Source organism: Pseudophryne corroboree, chromosome 4 (assembly GCF_028390025.1).
Source record: "Pseudophryne corroboree isolate aPseCor3 chromosome 4, aPseCor3.hap2, whole genome shotgun sequence".
Classification (NCBI taxonomy): domain Eukaryota; kingdom Metazoa; phylum Chordata; class Amphibia; order Anura; family Myobatrachidae; genus Pseudophryne; species Pseudophryne corroboree.
The window spans coordinates 523,243,128-523,263,656 of record NC_086447.1 but is presented as its reverse complement, the minus strand read 5'-3'; the positions used below and the strand labels follow the sequence as shown (position 1 = coordinate 523,263,656).

The following is a 20,529-nucleotide window of genomic DNA, read 5'->3' as shown; positions in this document are numbered from 1 at the left end:
TAGCAGCATTTAGCCACATGCAATTACGTGATACTAACTTGGTCGCACTATTCCAATACGTATCAGTCTGTAACAACTTGTGATAGGCAGCATGCAGCAAATCCAGGCATATAGACAGTTCTATTAGAGCTTAATTATAGTTTAGCAACATTTTCACCGGTGATTTGTAACAGAATATAGATGGAAACAATCTGTTACATTTCTTTAAGCGTTTTATACTGTGATCATTTCAGACACAGCCGACTCACAAATAATTTGATCATATATTAGACAGAGTCTATCTGTAGCATGAATCTCATATAGAGAATAGTACTTTGGCTGCTGGTGAATCCCTGTGTCTGCATCTCACACAATTTAAGAGGAACAAACCTCCTCAGCCGATGCTGGCTTGCTGTGTCTGTGGGAAGATGGATGTATGAGATAAGGAATCGAATTACCACCATGACCGCTCCTTCTTAATGCGTTTCTTCGCTTAAAATAGTCGCAGTGGCTTCAATAAGTTAATTGATATTGTGACAATATTTGCAGTTTATAAGTGACTTGTTATGGGTTTTATGGATCACTGATGCATTAATCCTTCATTAAATGTATATTGGGATCATTTATCAAAGCTGAATTTCTGCAATGTTATATGCGTAGAGATATAATACAATTAGATATATTATTAAATGTGTTATAGTAGATTTTTTTCTTTTTACTGGATCAACAGAGATTTTTTTAACCATTTCCACTGGTTGTATGTTTTATGCATTAAAGTTGTATGTACAAAGATAAATGTAATTGTTATGACAGACAGCACTTCAGTATTTTATTTCTGTATGTGTATGAATTTGACGGTAACTGTCAAGCCTGCGAAACTTCAAGACATTGTCTTCTGATTGCTTCAGTAGATGCAAATGTTATAGTCCAAAAATCTGTTACAACATTAGGACAACTCCAACCCATACTTCATTTGGAAGCTGTACAGTGGGCCAAAGAATAGGGCAAAAATGGATTGAATTTGTACTTGGGACCTCCACCCACACCTTTGATTTTAAAAAGGACAAGTGAAGTAATTCTAAAATTGATGAACCACCAGACACTTCTGCTGTGACAGAGGAGATAGGTTTTTTTTTTTTCAGATTTTAGACAGTATTTGTTTTTCTGTGGAATGGGTCACAAAAGTTATATAAAATAAGTTTAAATAACTTTTTTTCTTGTTTCAGGCAGCTTGGTGGACTGAAGCAAACATCCTATCATTGTCACTGTTGCATTCACAATTTCATCATCATTGTCAAAGCCTAGGCATCATTCTCCTTATTGCTGATATCAAGAAGATCATCATCTTCTTTCCGCAATATTAGTTAATCAATACTGGAATCTAGACTTGCATACCCATGTTTTGATGGATGACTATTGTGTTCCTCAAACAATTTGTAGCTCTTTCTGATGAACACTAATTTCTCTACATTTTTGGCTAGGAGCCACCGATGTTCATTACTCACAGTGTTCCCTCCTTGGGACTGTAATACTGTCCCACCTGCTGGACAAAAAATTAAACCACCAGATTTTTCTTAATTGGGACAAAATTAGCCATCCCTCAAGAAATCTTGAAAAATGTGTAAAAAAACTACACACCCTTGCCACAATAAACATATGGCCCCCCTCTAACTCCACTGCTCCTTACATCTCCAAGCTCATCACCCTACATACTCCCTCCCACTCACTCCGGTCGGCCAATGACCGACCCCTCTCCTCTACCCTGGTCACTGCATCCCATGAATAAATCCAAGATTTTACCCACGCTGCCCCCATTACTGGAATGAGCTCCCTTGCTCTATTAGACTCTCCCCGACCTTGCAAAGCTTTAAACAGGCACTGAAAACCCACCTGGTTCTTAAAGTGTTCCCTTCCGCATTACTTACGTATTTTCAAGGCCACTCTGCCAACCCACTATCTAATGCCTTGACCATCTATGCTTCACTTACTTCCTATCATCAGGCCATCTTTCACTTGCTCGCACCTTATGTCACCTGTCTGTCTCTCCCACCCCCTAGATTGTGAGCTCCTTGGAGCAGGGCCCTCTTCTCTCCCGTTCTCACAACCCTCTTCTCTCACACTACAATGACATCTCTCCTCCTACGTAGCAAATGTCTATACCTGCATCTCCTCTCGCTCATTATTGTTTATCTCTTCCAGTGGCTGCCTGCCCCTAGTAGTATGACGACTACTCCTTTGCTTCCTTTCATCTCGGCTGTAGTGTGTACTGAGAATTGTGTTGCTGATTGTTACCTGTGCTTTGTTTTAGTTTTTGTGTTACTGTAATGTTGAGTTCTGTGTACCCTATATTGTTCTAATGTCTGCAGCATGTACAGCGCTGCGAAACACTTGTGGCACCCTATAAATAAAGTGTAAAATAATAATAATAATAATTAAGCTTACCTTTTTCATCTAAAAGAATCATGATACTGTCTCGATGAGTATGTCCATAAAACTGTCCAACAATAACATCATTATAAGTGCGGAAAATTTGTACAAGTTTCTCATTGAAATTGTCTCTCATTGCCGTGGTTAATAGTAAAAAGGGAAGGAAGCCAATAGGAACATGGGCAATGATGTATACCTACATAAAATAAATGATACAACACAAGAACATTTATAACTGTACTAATATATGAGATAATAACTGTATAAATTGTATTTAATGGGATACGGTCAGGGCATTAGTTAAATAGGGTTGGGTATGGAATCTCGGCAATCGGGATCCCAACAGTCAGAATACCAACAGCGGGATCCCAATGTAAGTACAGGGCTTAGGAGTTAGGTTGTAGGAGGGAATGGTTAGGTTTAGGCTGTAGGAGAGAATGGTTTGGGCTAGGCTGCGGGGGGAGGGGGTGTGAGATAGGATTAGGGGTAGGGTAAGAATACTTACCACCATCCATCAGGATACTGCTGTTGGAATTCTGACTTACGGGAGTTTGTACCCAACCCTATTTAACTAATGTCCTTTTAAATATTTACTAGAAACACTTACTGTATGTATTAACATTCCCTGCAGTAGATAATAAGAATAGTAAGACACCTTAAGATGTAACTATACAGAACTCATTGGTGGACAGAATTCACTAGCACAATTATCCCATTCAAAACAATACAAAAATAATAAACATAACATTCAACAATGTATTTTTGCATAAAAACTAGAGATGAGCAGGTTCAGTTCGTCAAGATCCAAACCCCCCTGAACTTCACCTATTTTACATGGGTCCGAGGCAGCCTCGGATCTTCCCGCCTTGCTCGGTTAACCCAAAGGTGGCCGAACGTCATCATCCCGCTGTCGGATTCTCGCGAGATTCGTATTCTATATAAAGAGCCGTGTGTCGCCGCCATTTTCACTCGTGCATTGGAGATTGACCAGAGAGAACGTGGCTACGTTCTCTGCCTGAAAAGCTCCATATCTGTGCTCAGTGTGCTGCAAATATCTGTGCTCAGTGTGCTGCAAATATCTACGTTCTCTGCCTGAAAAGCTCCATATCTGTGCTCAATGTGCTGCAAATATCTGTGCTCAGTGTGCTGCATTTTGGTGACCAACAGTATATAGTTGTACAGTACAGTAGGCCATTGCTGTATCTTGCAGCTCTGTGTCACTGCAAGTATCCATTCCATATCTGTGCTGCATTCTTGTGAGCAGTATATATAATAGTACAGTGCAGCATTTTGGTGACGAACAGTATATAGTTGTACAGTACAGTAAGCCATTGCTGTATCTTGCAGTTCCGAGTCACTGCAAGTATCCATTCCATATCTGTGCTGCATTTTTGTGAGCAGTATATATAGTAGTACAGTGCAGCATTTTGGTGACCAACAGTATATAGTTGTACAGTACAGTAGGCCATTGCTGTATCTTGCAGCTCTGTGTCACTGCAAGTATCCATTCCATATCTGTGCTGCATTTTTGTGAGCCGTATATATATAATGTAGTACAGTGCAGCATTTTGGTGACCAACAGTATATAGTTGTACAGTACAGTAGGCTATTGCTGTATCTTGCAGCTCCATGTGACTGCAAGTATCCATTCCATATCTGTGCTGCATTTTTGTGAGCAGTATATATAGTAGTACAGTGCAGCATTTTGGTGACCAACAGTATATAGTTGTACAGTACAGTAGGCCATTGCTGAATCTTGCAGCTCTGTGTAACTGCAAGTATCCATTCCATATCTGTGCTGCATTTTTGTGAGCAGTATATATAGTAGTACAGTGCAGCATATTGGTGACCAACAGTATATAGTTGTACAGAACAGCAGGCCATTGCTGTATCTTGCAGATCCGTGTCACTGCAAGTATCCATTCCATATCTGTGCTGCATTTATGTGAGCAGTATATATAATAGTACAGTGCAGCATTTTGGTGACCAACAGTATATAGTTGTACAGTACAGTACAGTAGGCCATTGCTGTATCTTGCAGCTCTGTCTCACTGCAAGTATCCATTCCATATCTGTGCTGCATTTTTGTGAGCAGTATATATAGTAGTACAGTGCAGCATTTTGGTGACCAACAGTATATAGTTGTACAGTACAGTAGGCTATTGCTGTATCTTGCAGCTCCATGTCACTGCAAGTATCCATTCCATATCTGTGCTGCATTTTTGTGAGCAGTATATATAGTAGTACAGTGCAGCATTTTGGTGACCAAAAGTATATAGTTGTACAGTACAGTAGGCCATTGCTGTATCTTGCAGCTCTGTGTCACTGCAAGTATCCATTCCATATCTGTGCTGCATGTTTGTGAGCAGTATATATAGTAGTACAGTGCAGCATTTTGGTGACCAACAATATTTAGTTGTACAGTACAGTAGGCCATTGCTGTAGCTTGCAGCTCTGTGTCACTGCAAGTATCCATTCCATATCTGTGCTGCATTTTTGTGAGCAGTATATATAGTAGTATAGTGCAGCATTTTGGTGACCAACAGTATATAGTTGTACAGTACAGTAGGCTATTGCTGTATCTTGCAGCTCCATGTCACTGCAAGTATCAATTCCATATCTGTGCTGCATTTTTGTGAGCAGTATATATAGTAGTACAGTGCAGCATTTTGGTGACCAACAGTATATAGTTGTATAGTACAGTAGGCCATTGCTGTATCTTGCAGCTCTGTCACTGCAAGTATCCATTCCATATCTGTGCTGCATTTTTGTGAGCAGTATATATAGTAGTACAGTGCAGCATTTTGGTGACCAACAGTATATAGTTGTACAGTACAGTAGGCCATTGCTGTATCTTGCAGGTCTGTGTCACTGCAAGTATCCATTCCATAGCTGTGCTGCATTTTTGTGAGCAGTATATATAGTAGTACAGTGCAGCATTTTGGTGACCAACAGTATATAGTTGTACAGTACAGTAGGCTATTGCTGTATCTTGCAGCTCCATGTTACTGCAAGTATCCATTCCATATCTGTGCTGCATTTTTGTGAGCAGTATATATAGTAGTACAGTGCAGCATTTTGGTGACCAAAAGTATATAGTTGTACAGAACAGTAGGCCATTGCTGTATCTTGCAGCTCTGTGTAACTGCAAGTATCCATTCCATATCTGTGCTGCATTTTTGTGAGCAGTATATATAGTAGTACAGTGCAGCATTTTGGTGACCAACAGTATATAGCTGTACAGTACAGTAGGCCATTGCTATTGATATAATATTACTTGCATATAATTCCACACATTAAAAAATGGAGAACAAAAATGTGGAGGGTGAAATAGGGAAAGATCAAGATCCACTTCCACCTAGTGCTGAAGCTGCTGCCACTAGTCATGGCAGAGACGATTCAATGCCATCAACGTCGTCTACCAAGGTCGATGCCCAATGTCATAGTAGAGAGCATGTAAAATACAAAAAACAAAAGTTCAGTAAAATGACCCAGAAATCTAAATTAAAAGCGCCTGAGGAGAAGCGTAAACTTGCCAATATGCCATATACATTTTTTATGAGTGGCAAGGAACGGCTGAGGCCCTGGCCTATGTTCATGGCTAGTGGTTCAGCATCACATGAGGATGGAAGCACCCATCCTCCCGCTAGAAAACTGAAGAGTTAAGATGGCAAAAGCACAGCAAAGAACTGTGTGTTCTTCTAAATCACAAATCCCCAAGGAGAGTCTAATTGGGTCGGCGGTTGCGATGCCTGACCTTCCCAACACTGAACGGGAAGAGGTAGCTCCTTCCACCATTTGCACGCCCCCTGCAAGTGCTGAAAGGAGCACCCACAGTCCAGTTCCTGATAGTCAAATTGAAGATGTCACTGTTGAAGTACACCAGGATAGGATATGGGTGTTGCTGGCGCTGAGGAGTAAATTGACAAGGAGGATTCTGATGGTGAGGTGGTTTGTTTAAGTCAGGCACCCGGGGAGACACCTGTTGTCCGTGGGATGAATATGGCCATTGACATGCCTGGTCAAATTACAAAAAAAACAGGTGTCAAGCCGTGTGTTGCCTTTGTCAAGCTGTAATAAGTAGGGGTAAGGACGTTAACCACCTAGGAACCTCCTCCTTAATATGTCACCTGGAGCGCATTCATCAGAAGTCATTGACAAGTTCAAAAACTTTGGGTGACAGCGGAAGCAGTCCACTAACAACAAAATCCCTTCTTCCTCTTGTACCCAAGCTCCCAGTGCAAACCACACCACCAACTCCCTCAGTGTCAATTTCCTCCTTAGACAGGAACGCCAATAGTCCAGCAGGCCATGTCACTGGCAAGTCTGACGAGTCCTCTCCTAACTGGGATTCCTCCGATGGATCCTTGAGTGTAACGCCTACTGCTCCTGGCTCTGCTGTTGTTGCTGCTGGGAGTCGATCGTCATCCCAGAGGGGAAGTCGGAAGACCACTTGTACTGCTTCCAGTAAGCAATTGACTGTCCAACAGTCCTTTGCGAGGAAGATGAAATATCACAGCAGTCATCCTGCTGCAAAGCGGATAACTCAGGCCTTGGCAGCTGTGTTAGTGTTAGACGTGCGACCGGTATCCGGCGTTAGGTCACAGGGACTTAGAGAATTTCTTGAGGTACTGTGTCCCCGGTACCAAATACCATCTAGGTTCCACTTCTCTAGGCAGGCGATACCGAGAATGTACACAGACGTCAGAAAAAGACTCACCAGTGTCCTAAAAAATGCAGTTGTACCCAATGTCCACTTAACCATGGACATGTGGACAAGTGGAGCAGGGCAGACTCAGGACTATATGACTGTGACAGCCTACTGGGTAGATGTATTGCCTCCCGCAGCAAGAACAGCAGCGGCGGCACCAGTAGCAGCATCTCGCAAACGCCAAGTCGTTCCTAGGGAGGCTACGCTTTGTATCACCGCTTTCCATAAGAGGCACACAGCTTACAACCTTTTACGGAAACTGAGGAACAACATCGCAGATTGGCTTACCCCAATTGGACTCTCCTGGGGATTTGTGGCATCGGACAACGCCACCAATATTGTGTGTGCATTACATGTGGGCAAATTTCAGTACGTCCCATGTTTTGCACATACATTGAATTTGGTGGTGCAGAATTTTTTTAAAAACGACAAGGGCGTGCAAGAGATGCTGTCGGTGGCCCGAAGAATTGCGGGCCACTTTCGGCATTCAGCCACCGCATGCCGAAGACTGGAGCACCAGCAAACACTCCTGAACCTGCCCCGCCATCATCTGAAGCAAGAGGTGGTAACAAGGTGGAATTCAACCCTCTATATGCTTCAGAGGATGGAGGAGCAGCAAAAGGCCATTCAAGCCTATACATCTGCCTATGATATAGGCAAAGGAGGGGGAATGCACCTGACTCAAGCGCAGTGGAGAATGATTTCAACGTTGTGCAAGGTTCTGCAACCCTTTGAACTTGCCACACGTGAAGTCAGTTCAGACACTGCCAGCCTGGGTCAGGTCATTCCCCTCATCAGGCTTTTGCAGAAGCAGCTGGAGAGATTGAAGGAGGAGCTAAACGGAGCGATTCCGCTAGGCATGTGGGACTTGTGGATGGAGCCCTTCATTCGCTTAACCAGGATTCACGGTTGGTCAATCTGTTGAAATCAGAGCACTACATTTTGGCCACCGTGCTCGATCCGAGGTTTAAAGCCTACGTTGTATCTCTCTTTCTGGCAGACACAAGTCTGCAGATGTTCAAAGACCTGCTGGTGAGACACTTGTCAACTCAAGCGGAACGTCACCAGTCAACAGCTCCTCCTTCACATTCTTCCGCAACTGGGACTGCGAGGAAAAGGCTAAGAATTTCCGAGCCCACCCGCTGGCGGTGATGCAGGGCAGTCTGGAGCGAGTGCTGACATCTGGTCCGGACTGAAGGACCTGCCAACGATTACTGACATGTTGTCTACTGTCACTGCATATGATTCTGTCACCATTGAAAGAATGGTGGAGGATTATATGAGTGACAGCATCCAAGTAGGCACGTCAGACAGTCCGTACGTATACTGGCAGGAAAAAGAGGCAATTTGGAGGCTCTTGCACAAACTGGCTTTATTTTACCTAAGTTGCCCCCACTCCAGTGTGTACTCCGAAAGAGTGTTTAGTTCAGCCGGTCACCTTGTCAGCGATCGGTGTACAAGGTTACTTCCACAAAATGTGGAGAAGATGATGTTCATCAAAATGAATTATAATCTATTCCTCCGTGGAGACATTCACCATCAATTGCCTCCAGAAAGTACACAGGGACCTGAGATGGTGGATTCCAGTGGGGACAAATTAATACTCTGTGAGGAGGGGGATGTACACAGTGAAAGGGGTGAGGAATCGGAGGATGATGATGAGGTGGACATCTTGCCTCTGTAGAGCCAGTTTGAGCAAGGAGAGATTGATTGCTTCTTTTTTTGGTGGGGGCCCAAACCAACCAGTTATTTCAGCCACAGTCATGTGGCAGACCCTGTGTCTGAAATTATGGGTTTGTTAAAGTGTGCATGTCCTGCTTATACAACATAAGGGTGGGTGGGAGCCAAGGACAATTCCATCTTGCACCTCTTTTTTTTTTTATTTATCTTTGCATCATGTGATGTTTGGGGCCAATTTTTTTAAGTGCTATCCTGTCTGACACTGCAGTGCCACTCCTAGATGGGCCAGATGTTTGTGCCGCCCACTTGGGTCGCTTAGCTTAGTCATCCAGCGACCTTGGTGCAAATTTTAGGACTAAAAATAATATTGTGAGGTGTGAGGTGTTCAGAATAGACTGGAAATTAGTGGAAATTATGGTTTTTGAGGTTAATAATACTATAGGATCAAAATTACCCCCAAATTCTATGATTTAAGCTGTTTTTGAGGGGGTTTTGAAAAAAAACACCCGAATTCAAAACACACCCAAATCCGACAAAAATTTTCAAGGAGGTTTTGCCAGAACGCGTCCGAATCCAAAACACGGCCGCGGAACCGAATCCAAAACCAAAACACAAAACCCGAAAAATTTCCGGTGAACATCTCTAATAAAAACCACTAAAAGCAAAAAAAATTTTTACAAAACCAGATTCTCTAAATATTCATCTAATCCAGTGGTTCCTAAACTGTGTGCCATGGCACCTTAGGGGGGGTTCACTACGATATGCCTGCGGTCGGGCTCCCGACGACTAGCATACCGGCACCGGGAGCCCGACCGCCGGCTTACCGACAGTGTGGCGAGCGCAAATGAGCCCCTTGCGGGCTTGCTGCGCTCGCCACGCTACGGCCACACTATTTTATTCTCCATCCAGGGGGGGTCGTGGAACCCCACGAGGGAGAATAAGTGTCGGTATGCCGGCTGTCGGGATCCCGGCGCTGGTATACTGTGCGCCGGGATCCCGTCAGTCGGCATACAGAAGACCACCCCTTAGGGGCAATTGCAGGGATGCCAGAGGTTAGTGTTTCAGGTCAGGACAAATCAAATTATTTATGGTGATGTGGCCCCTATTTTTTTTACCATGCTCCTTTGACGCGCACTGTCCCTATTTTACATATGGAGGTGGGGGCACATATTCTCTTTCTGCCACAGGGCACCAAAATATTCTTTTTACGGCTCTGATCAGCACCACAAAGTTACCCCAAAATCGCTCTAATCAGATTGGCAATAAAATGAGCCTGATTGGTACATCCCGCCCACTGGGGGTCATTCCGAGTTGTTCGCTCGCAAGCTGCTTTTAGCAGCTTTGCACACGCTAAGCCGCCGCCTACTGGGAGTGTATCTTATCTTATCAAAATTGCGAACGAAAGATTAGCAAAATAGCGAATAGACACCTCTTAGCAGTTTCTGAGTAGCTCCACACTTACTCGGCATCTGCGATCAGTTCAGTGCTTGTCGTTCCTGGTTTGACGTCACAAACACACCCAGCGTTTGCCCAGACACTCCTCCATTTCTCCAGCCACTCCCGCGTTTTTCCCAGAAACGGTAGCGTTTTTTCGCACACACCCATAAAACGGCCTGTTTCCGCCCAGAAACACCCACTTCCTGTCATCACATTACGATCACCAGAACGAAGAAAAAACCTCGTAATGCCGTGAGTAAAATACCTAACTGCATAGCAAATTTACTTGGCGCAGTCGCACTGCGGACATTGCGCATGCGCATTAGCGACTAATCGCTCCGTTGCGAGAAAAAAATACAGAGCGAACAACTCGGAATGACCCCCACTGTCTCTTCCTGTGCTGTGATTGCCAGTGCCAGCCTCCTCCCAGGGCTCTTGTTTCCTATGCAGAGGGCTTCATTAGCTATGCCGCGGCAGGTTAAATAGTTCTGCTGGCTACGTTTAACCTTAGTAGTCCTGGAGGTAATGGCTTTTAACAAATAAAGGTGACAGTTGCCATTGTAAAAAAATAAAAACTTTGTGTCCATGATTTACGGGATTGGAAAGCGTTGTGTTATTTCCCACTGGATATGTGACAAGAGCAGGTCTGCCTGTCCCTATAAAGTTTTTTTAAATATAAAAATTGAGGGTTCACATTAGTACATTGCATCAAATTGCATCCAATTAGTAGGATATACAATTAGTAGAACACATTATACACATTACACCAGGCAGAGAACAGTATACACACTACGCCAGGCAGAGCACATTGTACACACTACGCCAGGCAGAGCACGTTGTACACACTACGCCAGGCAGAGCACGTTGTACACACTACGCCAGGCAGAGCACGTTGCACAAACTAAGCCAGGCAGAGCACGTTGCACAAACTAAGCCAGGCAGAGCACGTTGCACACACTACGCCAGGCAGAGCACGTTGTACACACTACGCCAAGCAGAGCACGTTGCACAAACTAAGCCAGGCAGAGCACGTTGCACACACTACGCCAGGCAGAGCACGTTGTACACACTACGCCAGGCAGAGCACGTTGAACACACTACACCAGGCAGAGCACGTTGTGCACACTACGCCAGGCAGAGCACGTTGTACACACTACGCCAGGTAGAGCACGTTGTACACACTACGCCATCCAGAGCACGTTGTACATACTACGCCAGGCAGAGCACATTGCACACACTACGCCAGGCAGAGCACGTTGCACACACTATGCCAGGCAGAGCACGTCATACACAGTACGCCAGGCAGAGCACGTCGTACACACTACGCCAGGCAGAGCACGTCGTACACACTACGCCAGGCAGAGCACGTTGTACACACTACGCCAGGCAGAGCACGTTGTACACACTACGCCAGGCAGAGCACGTTGTACACACTACGCCATCCAGAGCACAGTATATAGATTATGCAAGGTAGAGTCCCGCAGTACAGGATGAGGGGAGGGCAGAGCACACATTTCCCGATGCCCTTACTGCTGCTTTGCTCAAATGGCGCCTGCCCACTCCTCTGCGGCGTCCCCTAATAACTCCGCAGGGTACTAAGGTGACGTCATGAAACAGCAGCGTAATTTCGCAAAACGCCGCCCAGCAAACGGAGTACTATGGATGGGACTCGGAGATGGATGTTATCTGTGCAGGGAGTGCCAGTAAAAATGGCCCTGCAGCCATCATTCTGTTCCTGGACACATTTTCATACAGGACCTTGCCCCCCTCTCCAGATTACTGGGAAGCCCTGCTGTCACACATAATTACCAGCTTTTGAGGTGTGTTCCAGCCAGGCATCTGAGCAGAGGAGTCACCTCCGTGACACACAGTGCAGAAGCAGCTCCTCCTGCAAAAGGGGGCGTGGCCGTGTTGTGAGGGGGGGTGGCTTTGCAACCCGACCCCGTTTACAGTTACACCAGGTCCCGGAGATGCGGGCTGGTACACCCGCTGACACTTCTCACGCCTCCTTTATACCTGACGTTACCTGCTAGTGAGGAGCTGCCAGCCAGTGAGACAGAGAAGGAGGAGGAGAGTTACGTCAGCAGCAGAAAACATGTACCACGGGAGAACATTGGCAGAGGCAGCAGGTAACCAGCCTCCCTGTGCATGCGCAGTCCGGACACCAATTGGGGCCGGAGAGTGTAGTGGAAATCCGGGATCTGCAGCTCTATTTGCGGGGCAGCGGGGGACTTCGGCAAAAAACGGGAGCCTCCCGCTAAATGCGGGAGGGTAGGCAAGTCTGGTTTGTATCACACTGTAGGAGTAAGTCCTGGGCTACGCACAGACTGCACAGTATGGAAAAATCATTCGATGTTGAGTGAGATGCGAACGGATTTGCAGATGTTCGCTGGAAGTTTTCGCACAGCGTACACATGCATTCGCACACTTGCACAGGGCGGGTTTTCACTCTCCCTGGGCAGTGACTATTTGATTACAGCCCTCTTCAAATTTGCAGCACAGCAATCAGGTCTGAATTAGGCCCTATACTATCATTTGAACTAAAATTGACATCGGCCTGCTTTAAAAAGTAATGTAAGAAGTGTTTTCACTTCTTAGAATACGTTTTTTTAAGTCTTAACATAAACACACTTTGCATCATAAGCAAACATATATTTTCTTCCACCTGAGAAATAAACCTGTGATTTTGTACCATCACTTTTGCATTTATACAGTATGTACAGTATATGTACTATATGTCAGCTTTCCACTGAATCATTTAATTCCTACCTTGATAAACCACTAGATGGCAACTCAACACCATGGAAGTATTCAACAACATAGGATTTCTGATTGGTGGTACATATAGTTTTGCACTAATTTTTATGATAAGTGAACAGTAATGTTTTGTGAATATGTCATTCTTATGATTATACTGTAAGCTTCAAATATAATTTAAAAAAATAAGATTTTACTTACCGATAAATCTATTTCTCGTAGTCCGTAGTGGATGCTGGGGACTCCGTCAGGACCATGGGGATTAGCGGCTCCGCAGGAGACAGGGCACAAAAATAAAGCTTTAGGATCAGGTGGTGTGCACTGGCTCCTCCCCCTATGACCCTCCTCCAAGCCTCAGTTAGGATACTGTGCCCGGACGAGCGTACACAATAAGGAAGGATTTTGAATCCCGGGTAAGACTCAAACCAGCCACACCAATCACACCGTACAACTTGTGATCTGAACCCAGTTAACAGTATGACAAACGTAGGAGCCTCTGAACAGACGGCTCACAACAATAACAACCCGATTTTTTTGTAACAATAACTATGTACAAGTATTGCAGACAATCCGCACTTGGGATGGGCGCCCAGCATCCACTACGGACTACGAGAAATAGATTTATCGGTAAGTAAAATCTTATTTTCTCTGACGTCCTAGTGGATGCTGGGGACTCCGTCAGGACCATGGGGATTATACCAAAGCTCCCAAACGGGCGGGAGAGTGCGGATGACTCTGCAGCACCGAATGAGAGAACTCCAGGTCCTCTTTAGCCAGGGTATCAAATTTGTAGAATTTTACAAACGTGTTCTCCCCCGACCACGTAGCTGCTCGGCAGAGTTGTAATGCCGAGACCCCTCGGGCAGCCGCCCAGGATGAGCCCACCTTCCTTGTGGAATGGGCCTTGATAGATTTAGGCTGTGGCAGGCCTGCCACAGAATGTGCAAGTTGAATTGTGCTACAAATCCAACGAGCAATCGTCTGCTTAGAAGCAGGAGCACCCAGCTTGTTGGGTGCATACAGTATAAACAGCGAGTCAGATTTTCTGACTCCAGCCGTCCTTGAAATATATATTTTCAATGCCCTGACAACGTCCAGCAACTTGGAATCCTCCAAATCGCTAGTAGCCGCAGGCACCACAATAGGCTGGTTCAGGTGAAACGCTGACACCACCTTAGGCAGAAAATGAGGACGCGTCCGCAGTTCTGCCCTGTCCGAATGGAAAATCAGATATGGGCTTTTATACGATAAAGCCGCCAATTCTGACACTCTCCTGGCTGAAGCCAGGGCCAGTAGCATGGTTACTTTCCATGTAAGATATTTCAAATCCACCGATTTGAGTGGCTCAAACCAATGGGATTTGAGAAAATCCAAAACTACATTAAGGTCCCACGGAGCCACTGGGGGCACAACCGGGGGCTGTATATGTAGAACTCCTTTTACAAAAGTCTGGACTTCAGGAACTGAAGCCAATTCTTTCTGGAAGAAAATTGACAGGGCCGAAATTTGAACCTTAATGGACCCCAATTTGAGGCCCATAGACAATCCTGTTTGCAGGAAATGTAGGAATCGACCCAATTGAAATTCCTCCGTGGGGGCCTTCCTGGCCTCACACCACGCAACATATTTTCTCCAAATGCGGTGATAATGTTGTGCAGTCACCTCCTTCCTGGCTTTTACCAGTGTAGGAATGACCTCTTCCGGAATGCCTTTTTCCCTTAGAATTCGGCGTTCAACCGCCATGCCATCAAACGCAGCCGCGGTAAGTCTTGGAATAGACACGGTCCCTGCTGAAGCAGGTCCTGTCTTAGAGGTAGAGGCCACGGATCTTCCGTGAGCATCTCCTGAAGTTCCGGGTACCAAGTTCTTCTTGGCCAATCCGGAGCCACGAGTATCGTTCTTACTCTTACTTTGCCGTATAATTCTCAGTACTTTTGGTATGAAAGGCAGAGGAGGAAACACATACACTGACTGGAACACCCACGGTGTTACCAGAGCGTCCACAGCTATTGCCTGAGGGTCTCTTGACCTGGCGCAATACCTGTCCAGTTTTTTGTTGAGGCGAGACGCCATCATGTCCACCTTTGGTTTTTCCCAACGGTTCACAATCATGTGGAAAACTTCTGGATGAAGTCCCCACTCTCCCGGGTGTAGATCGTGTCTGCTGAGGAAGTCTGCTTCCCAGTTGTCCACTCCCGGAATGAACACTGCTGACAGTGCTATCACATGATCTTCCGCCCAGCGAAGAATCCTTGCAGCTTCTGCCATTGCTCTCCTGCTTCTTGTGCCGCCCTGTCTGTTTACGTGGGCGACTGCCGTGATGTTGTCCGACTGGATCAACACCGGCTGACCCTGAAGCAGGGGTTTTGCCAGGCTTAGAGCATTGTAAATCGCTCTTAGCTCCAGTATATTTATGTGAAGAGACATCTCCAGGCTTGACCATACTCCCTGGAAGTTTCTTCCCTGTGTGACCGCTCCCCAGCCTCTCAGACTGGCATCCGTGGTCACCAGGACCCAGTCCTGTATGCCGAATCTGCGGCCCTCTAACAGATGAGCACTTTGCAACCACCACAGAAGAGACACTCTTGTCCGTGGCGATAAGGTTATCCGCTGATGCATCTGCAGATGTGATCCGGACCATTTGTCCAGCAGATCCCACTGAAAAGTTCTTGCGTGGAATCTGCCGAATGGAATCGCTTCGTAAGAAGCCACCATCTTTCCCAGGACTCTTGTGCATTGATGCACAGACACTTTCCCTGGTTTTAGGAGGTTCCTGACAAGTTCGGATAACTCCCTGGCTTTCTCCTCCGGAAGAAACACCTTTTTCTGAACCGTGTCCAGAATCATTCCCAGGAACAGCAGACGTGTCGTCGGGGTCAATTGAGATTTTGGAAAATTCAGAATCCACCCGTGCTGTTGCAGCACTACTTGGGTTAGTGCTACTACGTCCCCCAGCTGTTCCCTGGACCTTGCCCTTATCAGGAGATCGTCCAAGTAAGGGATAATTAATACGCCTTTTCTTCGCAGAAGAAACATCATTTCGGCCATTACCTTGGTAAAGACCCGAGGTGCCGTGGACAATAGAGATGAGCGGGTTCGGTTTCTCTGAAACCGAACCCGCACGAACTTCATGTTTTTTTCACGGGTCCGAGCAGACTCGGATCCTCCCGCCTTGCTCGGTTAACCCGAGCGCGCCCGAACGTCATCATGACGCTGTCGGATTCTCGCGAGACTCGGATTCTATATAAGGAGCCGCGCGTCGCCGCCATTTTCACACGTGCATTGAGATTGATAGGGAGAGGACGTGGCTGGCGTCCTCTCCATTAGAAATTAGATTAGAAGAGAGAGAGAGATTGTGCAGAGTCAGACAGAGTTTACCACAGTGACCAGTGCAGTTGTTGTTAGTTAACTTTTATTTATTTTAATATAATATATCCGTTCTCTGCTATATCCGTTCTCTGCCTGAAAAAAAACGATACACAGCAGCAGCCAGTCACACAGTGTGACTCAGTCTGTGTGCACTCAGCTCAGCCCAGTGTGCTGCACATCAATGTATAAAAGGCAAAGCTTATAATAATTGTGGGGGAGACTGGGGAGCACTGCAGGTTGTTATAGCAGGAGCCCCCAGGAGTACATAATATTATATTAATTTAAAATTAAACAGTGCACACTTTTGCTGCAGGAGTGCCACTGCCAGTGTGACTAGTGGTGACCAGTGCCTGACCACCAGTATAGTAGTATATTGTTGTATGTATTGTATACTATCTCTTTATCAACCAGTCTATATTAGCAGCAGACACAGTACAGTGCGGTAGTTCACGGCTGTGGCTACCTCTGTGTCGGCAGTCGGAACTCGGCAGGCAGTCCGTCCATCCATAATTGTATTACAATATATACCACCTAACCGTGGTATTTTTTTTTCTTTCTTTATACCGTCGTCATAGTGTCATACTAGTTGTTACGAGTATACTACTATCTCTTTATCAACCAGTGTACAGTGCGGTAGTTCACGGCTGTGGCTACCTCTGTGTCGGCAGTCGGCAGGCAGTCCGTCCATCCATAATTGTATTATTATTATAATATATACCACCTAACCGTGGTTTTTTTTTCATTCTTTATACCGTCGTCATAGTGTCATACTAGTTGTTACGAGTATACTACTATCTCTTTATCAACCAGTGTACAGTGCGGTAGTTCACGGCTGTGGCTACCTCTGTGTCGGCAGTCGGCAGGCAGTCCGTCCATCCATAATTGTATTATTATTATAATATATACCACCTAACCGTGGTTTTTTTTTCATTCTTTATACCGTCGTCATAGTGTCATACTAGTTGTTACGACTACGAGTATACTACTATCTCTTTATCAACCAGTGTACAGTGCGGTAGTTCACGGCTGTGGCTACCTCTGTGTCGGCAGTCGGCAGGCAGTCCGTCCATCCATAATTGTATTATTATTATAATATATACCACCTAACCGTGGTTTTTTTTTCATTCTTTATACCGTCGTCATAGTGTCATACTAGTTGTTACGAGTATACTACTATCTCTTTATCAACCAGTGTACAGTGCGGTAGTTCACGGCTGTGGCTACCTCTGTGTCGGCAGTCGGCAGGCAGTCCGTCCATCCATAATTGTATTATTATTATAATATATACCACCTAACCGTGGTTTTTTTTTCATTCTTTATACCGTCATAGTGTCATCCTAATTGTTACGAGTATACTACTATCTCTTTATCAACCAGTGTACAGTGCGGTAGTTCACGGCTGTGGCTACCTCTGTGTCGGCAGTCGGCAGGCAGTCCGTCCATCCATAATTGTATTATTATTATAATATATACCACCTAACTGTGGTATTTTTTTTTCTTTCTTTATACCGTCGTCATAGTGTCATACTAGTTGTTACGAGTATACTACTATCTCTTTATCAACCAGTGTACAGTGCGGTAGTTCACGGCTGTGGCTACCTCTGTGTCGGCAGTCGGCAGGCAGTCCGTCCATCCATAATTGTATTATTATTATAATATATACCACCTAACCGTGGTTTTTTTTTCATTCTTTATACCGTCGTCATAGTGTCATACTAGTTGTTACGAGTATACTACTATCTCTTTATCAACCAGTGTACAGTGCGGTAGTTCACGGCTGTGGCTACCTCTGTGTCGGCAGTCGGCAGGCAGTCCGTCCATCCATAATTGTATTATTATTATAATATATACCACCTAACCGTGGTTTTTTTATACCACCTAACCGTGGCAGTCCGTCCATAATTGTATACTAGTATCCAATCCATCCATCTCCATTGTTTACCTGAGGTGCCTTTTAGTTCTGCCTATAAAATATGGAGAACAAAAAAGTTGAGGTTCCAAAATTAGGGAAAGATCAAGATCCACTTCCACCTCGTGCTGAAGCTGCTGCCACTAGTCATGGCCGAGACGATGAAATGCCAGCAACGTCGTCTGCCAAGGCCGATGCCCAATGTCATAGTACAGAGCATGTCAAATCCAAAACACCAAATATCAGAAAAAAAAGGACTCCAAAACCTAAAATAAAATTGTCGGAGGAGAAGCGTAAACTTGCCAATATGCCATTTACCACACGGAGTGGCAAGGAACGGCTGAGGCCCTGGCCTATGTTCATGGCTAGTGGTTCAGCTTCACATGAGGATGGAAGCACTCAGCCTCTCGCTAGAAAACTGAAAAGACTCAAGCTGGCAAAAGCACCGCAAAGAACTGTGCGTTCTTTGAAATCCCAAATCCACAAGGAGAGTCCAATTGTGTCGGTTGCGATGCCTGACCTTCCCAACACTGGACGTGAAGAGCATGCGCCTTCCACTATTTGCATGCCCCCTGCAAGTGCTGGAAGGAGCACCCGCAGTCCAGTTCCTGATAGTCAGATTGAAGATGTCAGTGTTGAAGTACACCAGGATGAGGAGGATATGGGTGTTGCTGGCGCTGGGGAGGAAATTGACCAGGAGGATTCTGATGGTGAGGTGGTTTGTTTAAGTCAGGCACCCGGGGAGACACCTGTTGTCCGTGGGAGGAATATGGCCGTTGACATGCCAGGTGAAAATACCAAAAAAATCAGCTCTTCGGTGTGGAGGTATTTCACCAGAAATGCGGACAACAGGTGTCAAGCCGTGTGTTCCCTTTGTCAAGCTGTAATAAGTAGGGGTAAGGACGTTAACCACCTCGGAACATCCTCCCTTATACGTCACCTGCAGCGCATTCATAATAAGTCAGTGACAAGTTCAAAAACTTTGGGTGACAGCGGAAGCAGTCCACTGACCAGTAAATCCCTTCCTCTTGTAACCAAGCTCACGCAAACCACCCCACCAACTCCCTCAGTGTCAATTTCCTCCTTCCCCAGGAATGCCAATAGTCCTGCAGGCCATGTCACTGGCAAGTCTGACGAGTCCTCTCCTGCCTGGGATTCCTCCGATGCATCCTTGCGTGTAACGCCTACTGCTGCTGGCGCTGCTGTTGTTGCCGCTGGGAGTCGATGGTCATCCCAGAGGGGAAGTCGTAAGCCCACTTGTACTACTTCCAGTAAGCAATTGACTGTTCAACAGTCCTTTGCGAGGAAGATGAAATATCACAGCAGTCATCCTACTGCAAAGCGGATAACTGAGTCCTTGACAACTATGTTGGTGTTAGACGTGCGTCCGGTATCCGCCGTTAGTTCACAGGGAACTAGACAATTTATTGAGGCAGTGTGCCCCCGTTACCAAATACCATCTAGGTTCCACTTCTCTAGGCAGGCGATACCGAGAATGTACACGGACGTCAGAAAAAGACTCACCAGTGTCCTAAAAAATGCAGTTGTACCCAATGTCCACTTAACCACGGACATGTGGACAAGTGGAGCAGGGCAGGGTCAGGACTATATGACTGTGACAGCCCACTGGGTAGATGTATGGACTCCCGCCGCAAGAACAGCAGCGGCGGCACCAGTAGCAGCATCTCGCAAACGCCAACTCTTTCCTAGGCAGGCTACGCTTTGTATCACCGCTTTCCAGAATACGCACACAGCTGAAAACCTCTTACGGCAACTGAGGAAGATCATCGCGGAATGGCTTACCCCAATTGGACTCTCCTGTGGATTTGTGGCATCGGACAACGCCAGCAATATTGTGTGTGCATTAAATATGGGCAAATTCCAGCACGTCCCATGTTTTGCACATACCTTGAATTTGGTGGTGCAGAATTTTTAAAAAAACGACAGGGGCGTGCAAGAGATGCTGTCGGTGGCCAGAAAAATTGCGGGACACTTTCGGCGTACAGGCACCACGTACAGAAGACTGGAGCACCACCAAAAACTACAGAACCTGCCCTGCCATCATCTGAAGCAAGAAGTGGTAACGAGGTGGAATTCAACCCTCTATATGCTTCAGAGGTTGGAGGAGCAGCAAAAGGCCATTCAAGCCTATACAATTGAGCACGATATAGGAGATGGAATGCACCTGACTCAAGTGCAGTGGAGAATGATTTCAACGTTGTGCAAGGTTCTGATGCCCTTTGAACTTGCCACACGTGAA

General features: G+C 45.7%; 1 protein-coding gene across 3 annotated transcripts in view; it reads right to left on the bottom strand.

Moving 5' to 3' along the window:
- Nucleotides 1–20,529, bottom strand: part of SMPDL3A (sphingomyelin phosphodiesterase acid like 3A) — an 89,004-nt gene that overhangs the window by 14,510 nt on the left and 53,965 nt on the right. For 2 of the 3 annotated variants that reach the window (XM_063917257.1, XM_063917259.1), the window contains one exon: nucleotides 2,422–2,602. In XM_063917257.1, coding sequence (XP_063773327.1) covers nucleotides 2,422–2,602 — 181 coding nt within the window. The remainder of the gene's footprint in view (nucleotides 1–2,421; nucleotides 2,603–20,529) is intronic. The other variant, XM_063917258.1, reaches the window with a different exon arrangement.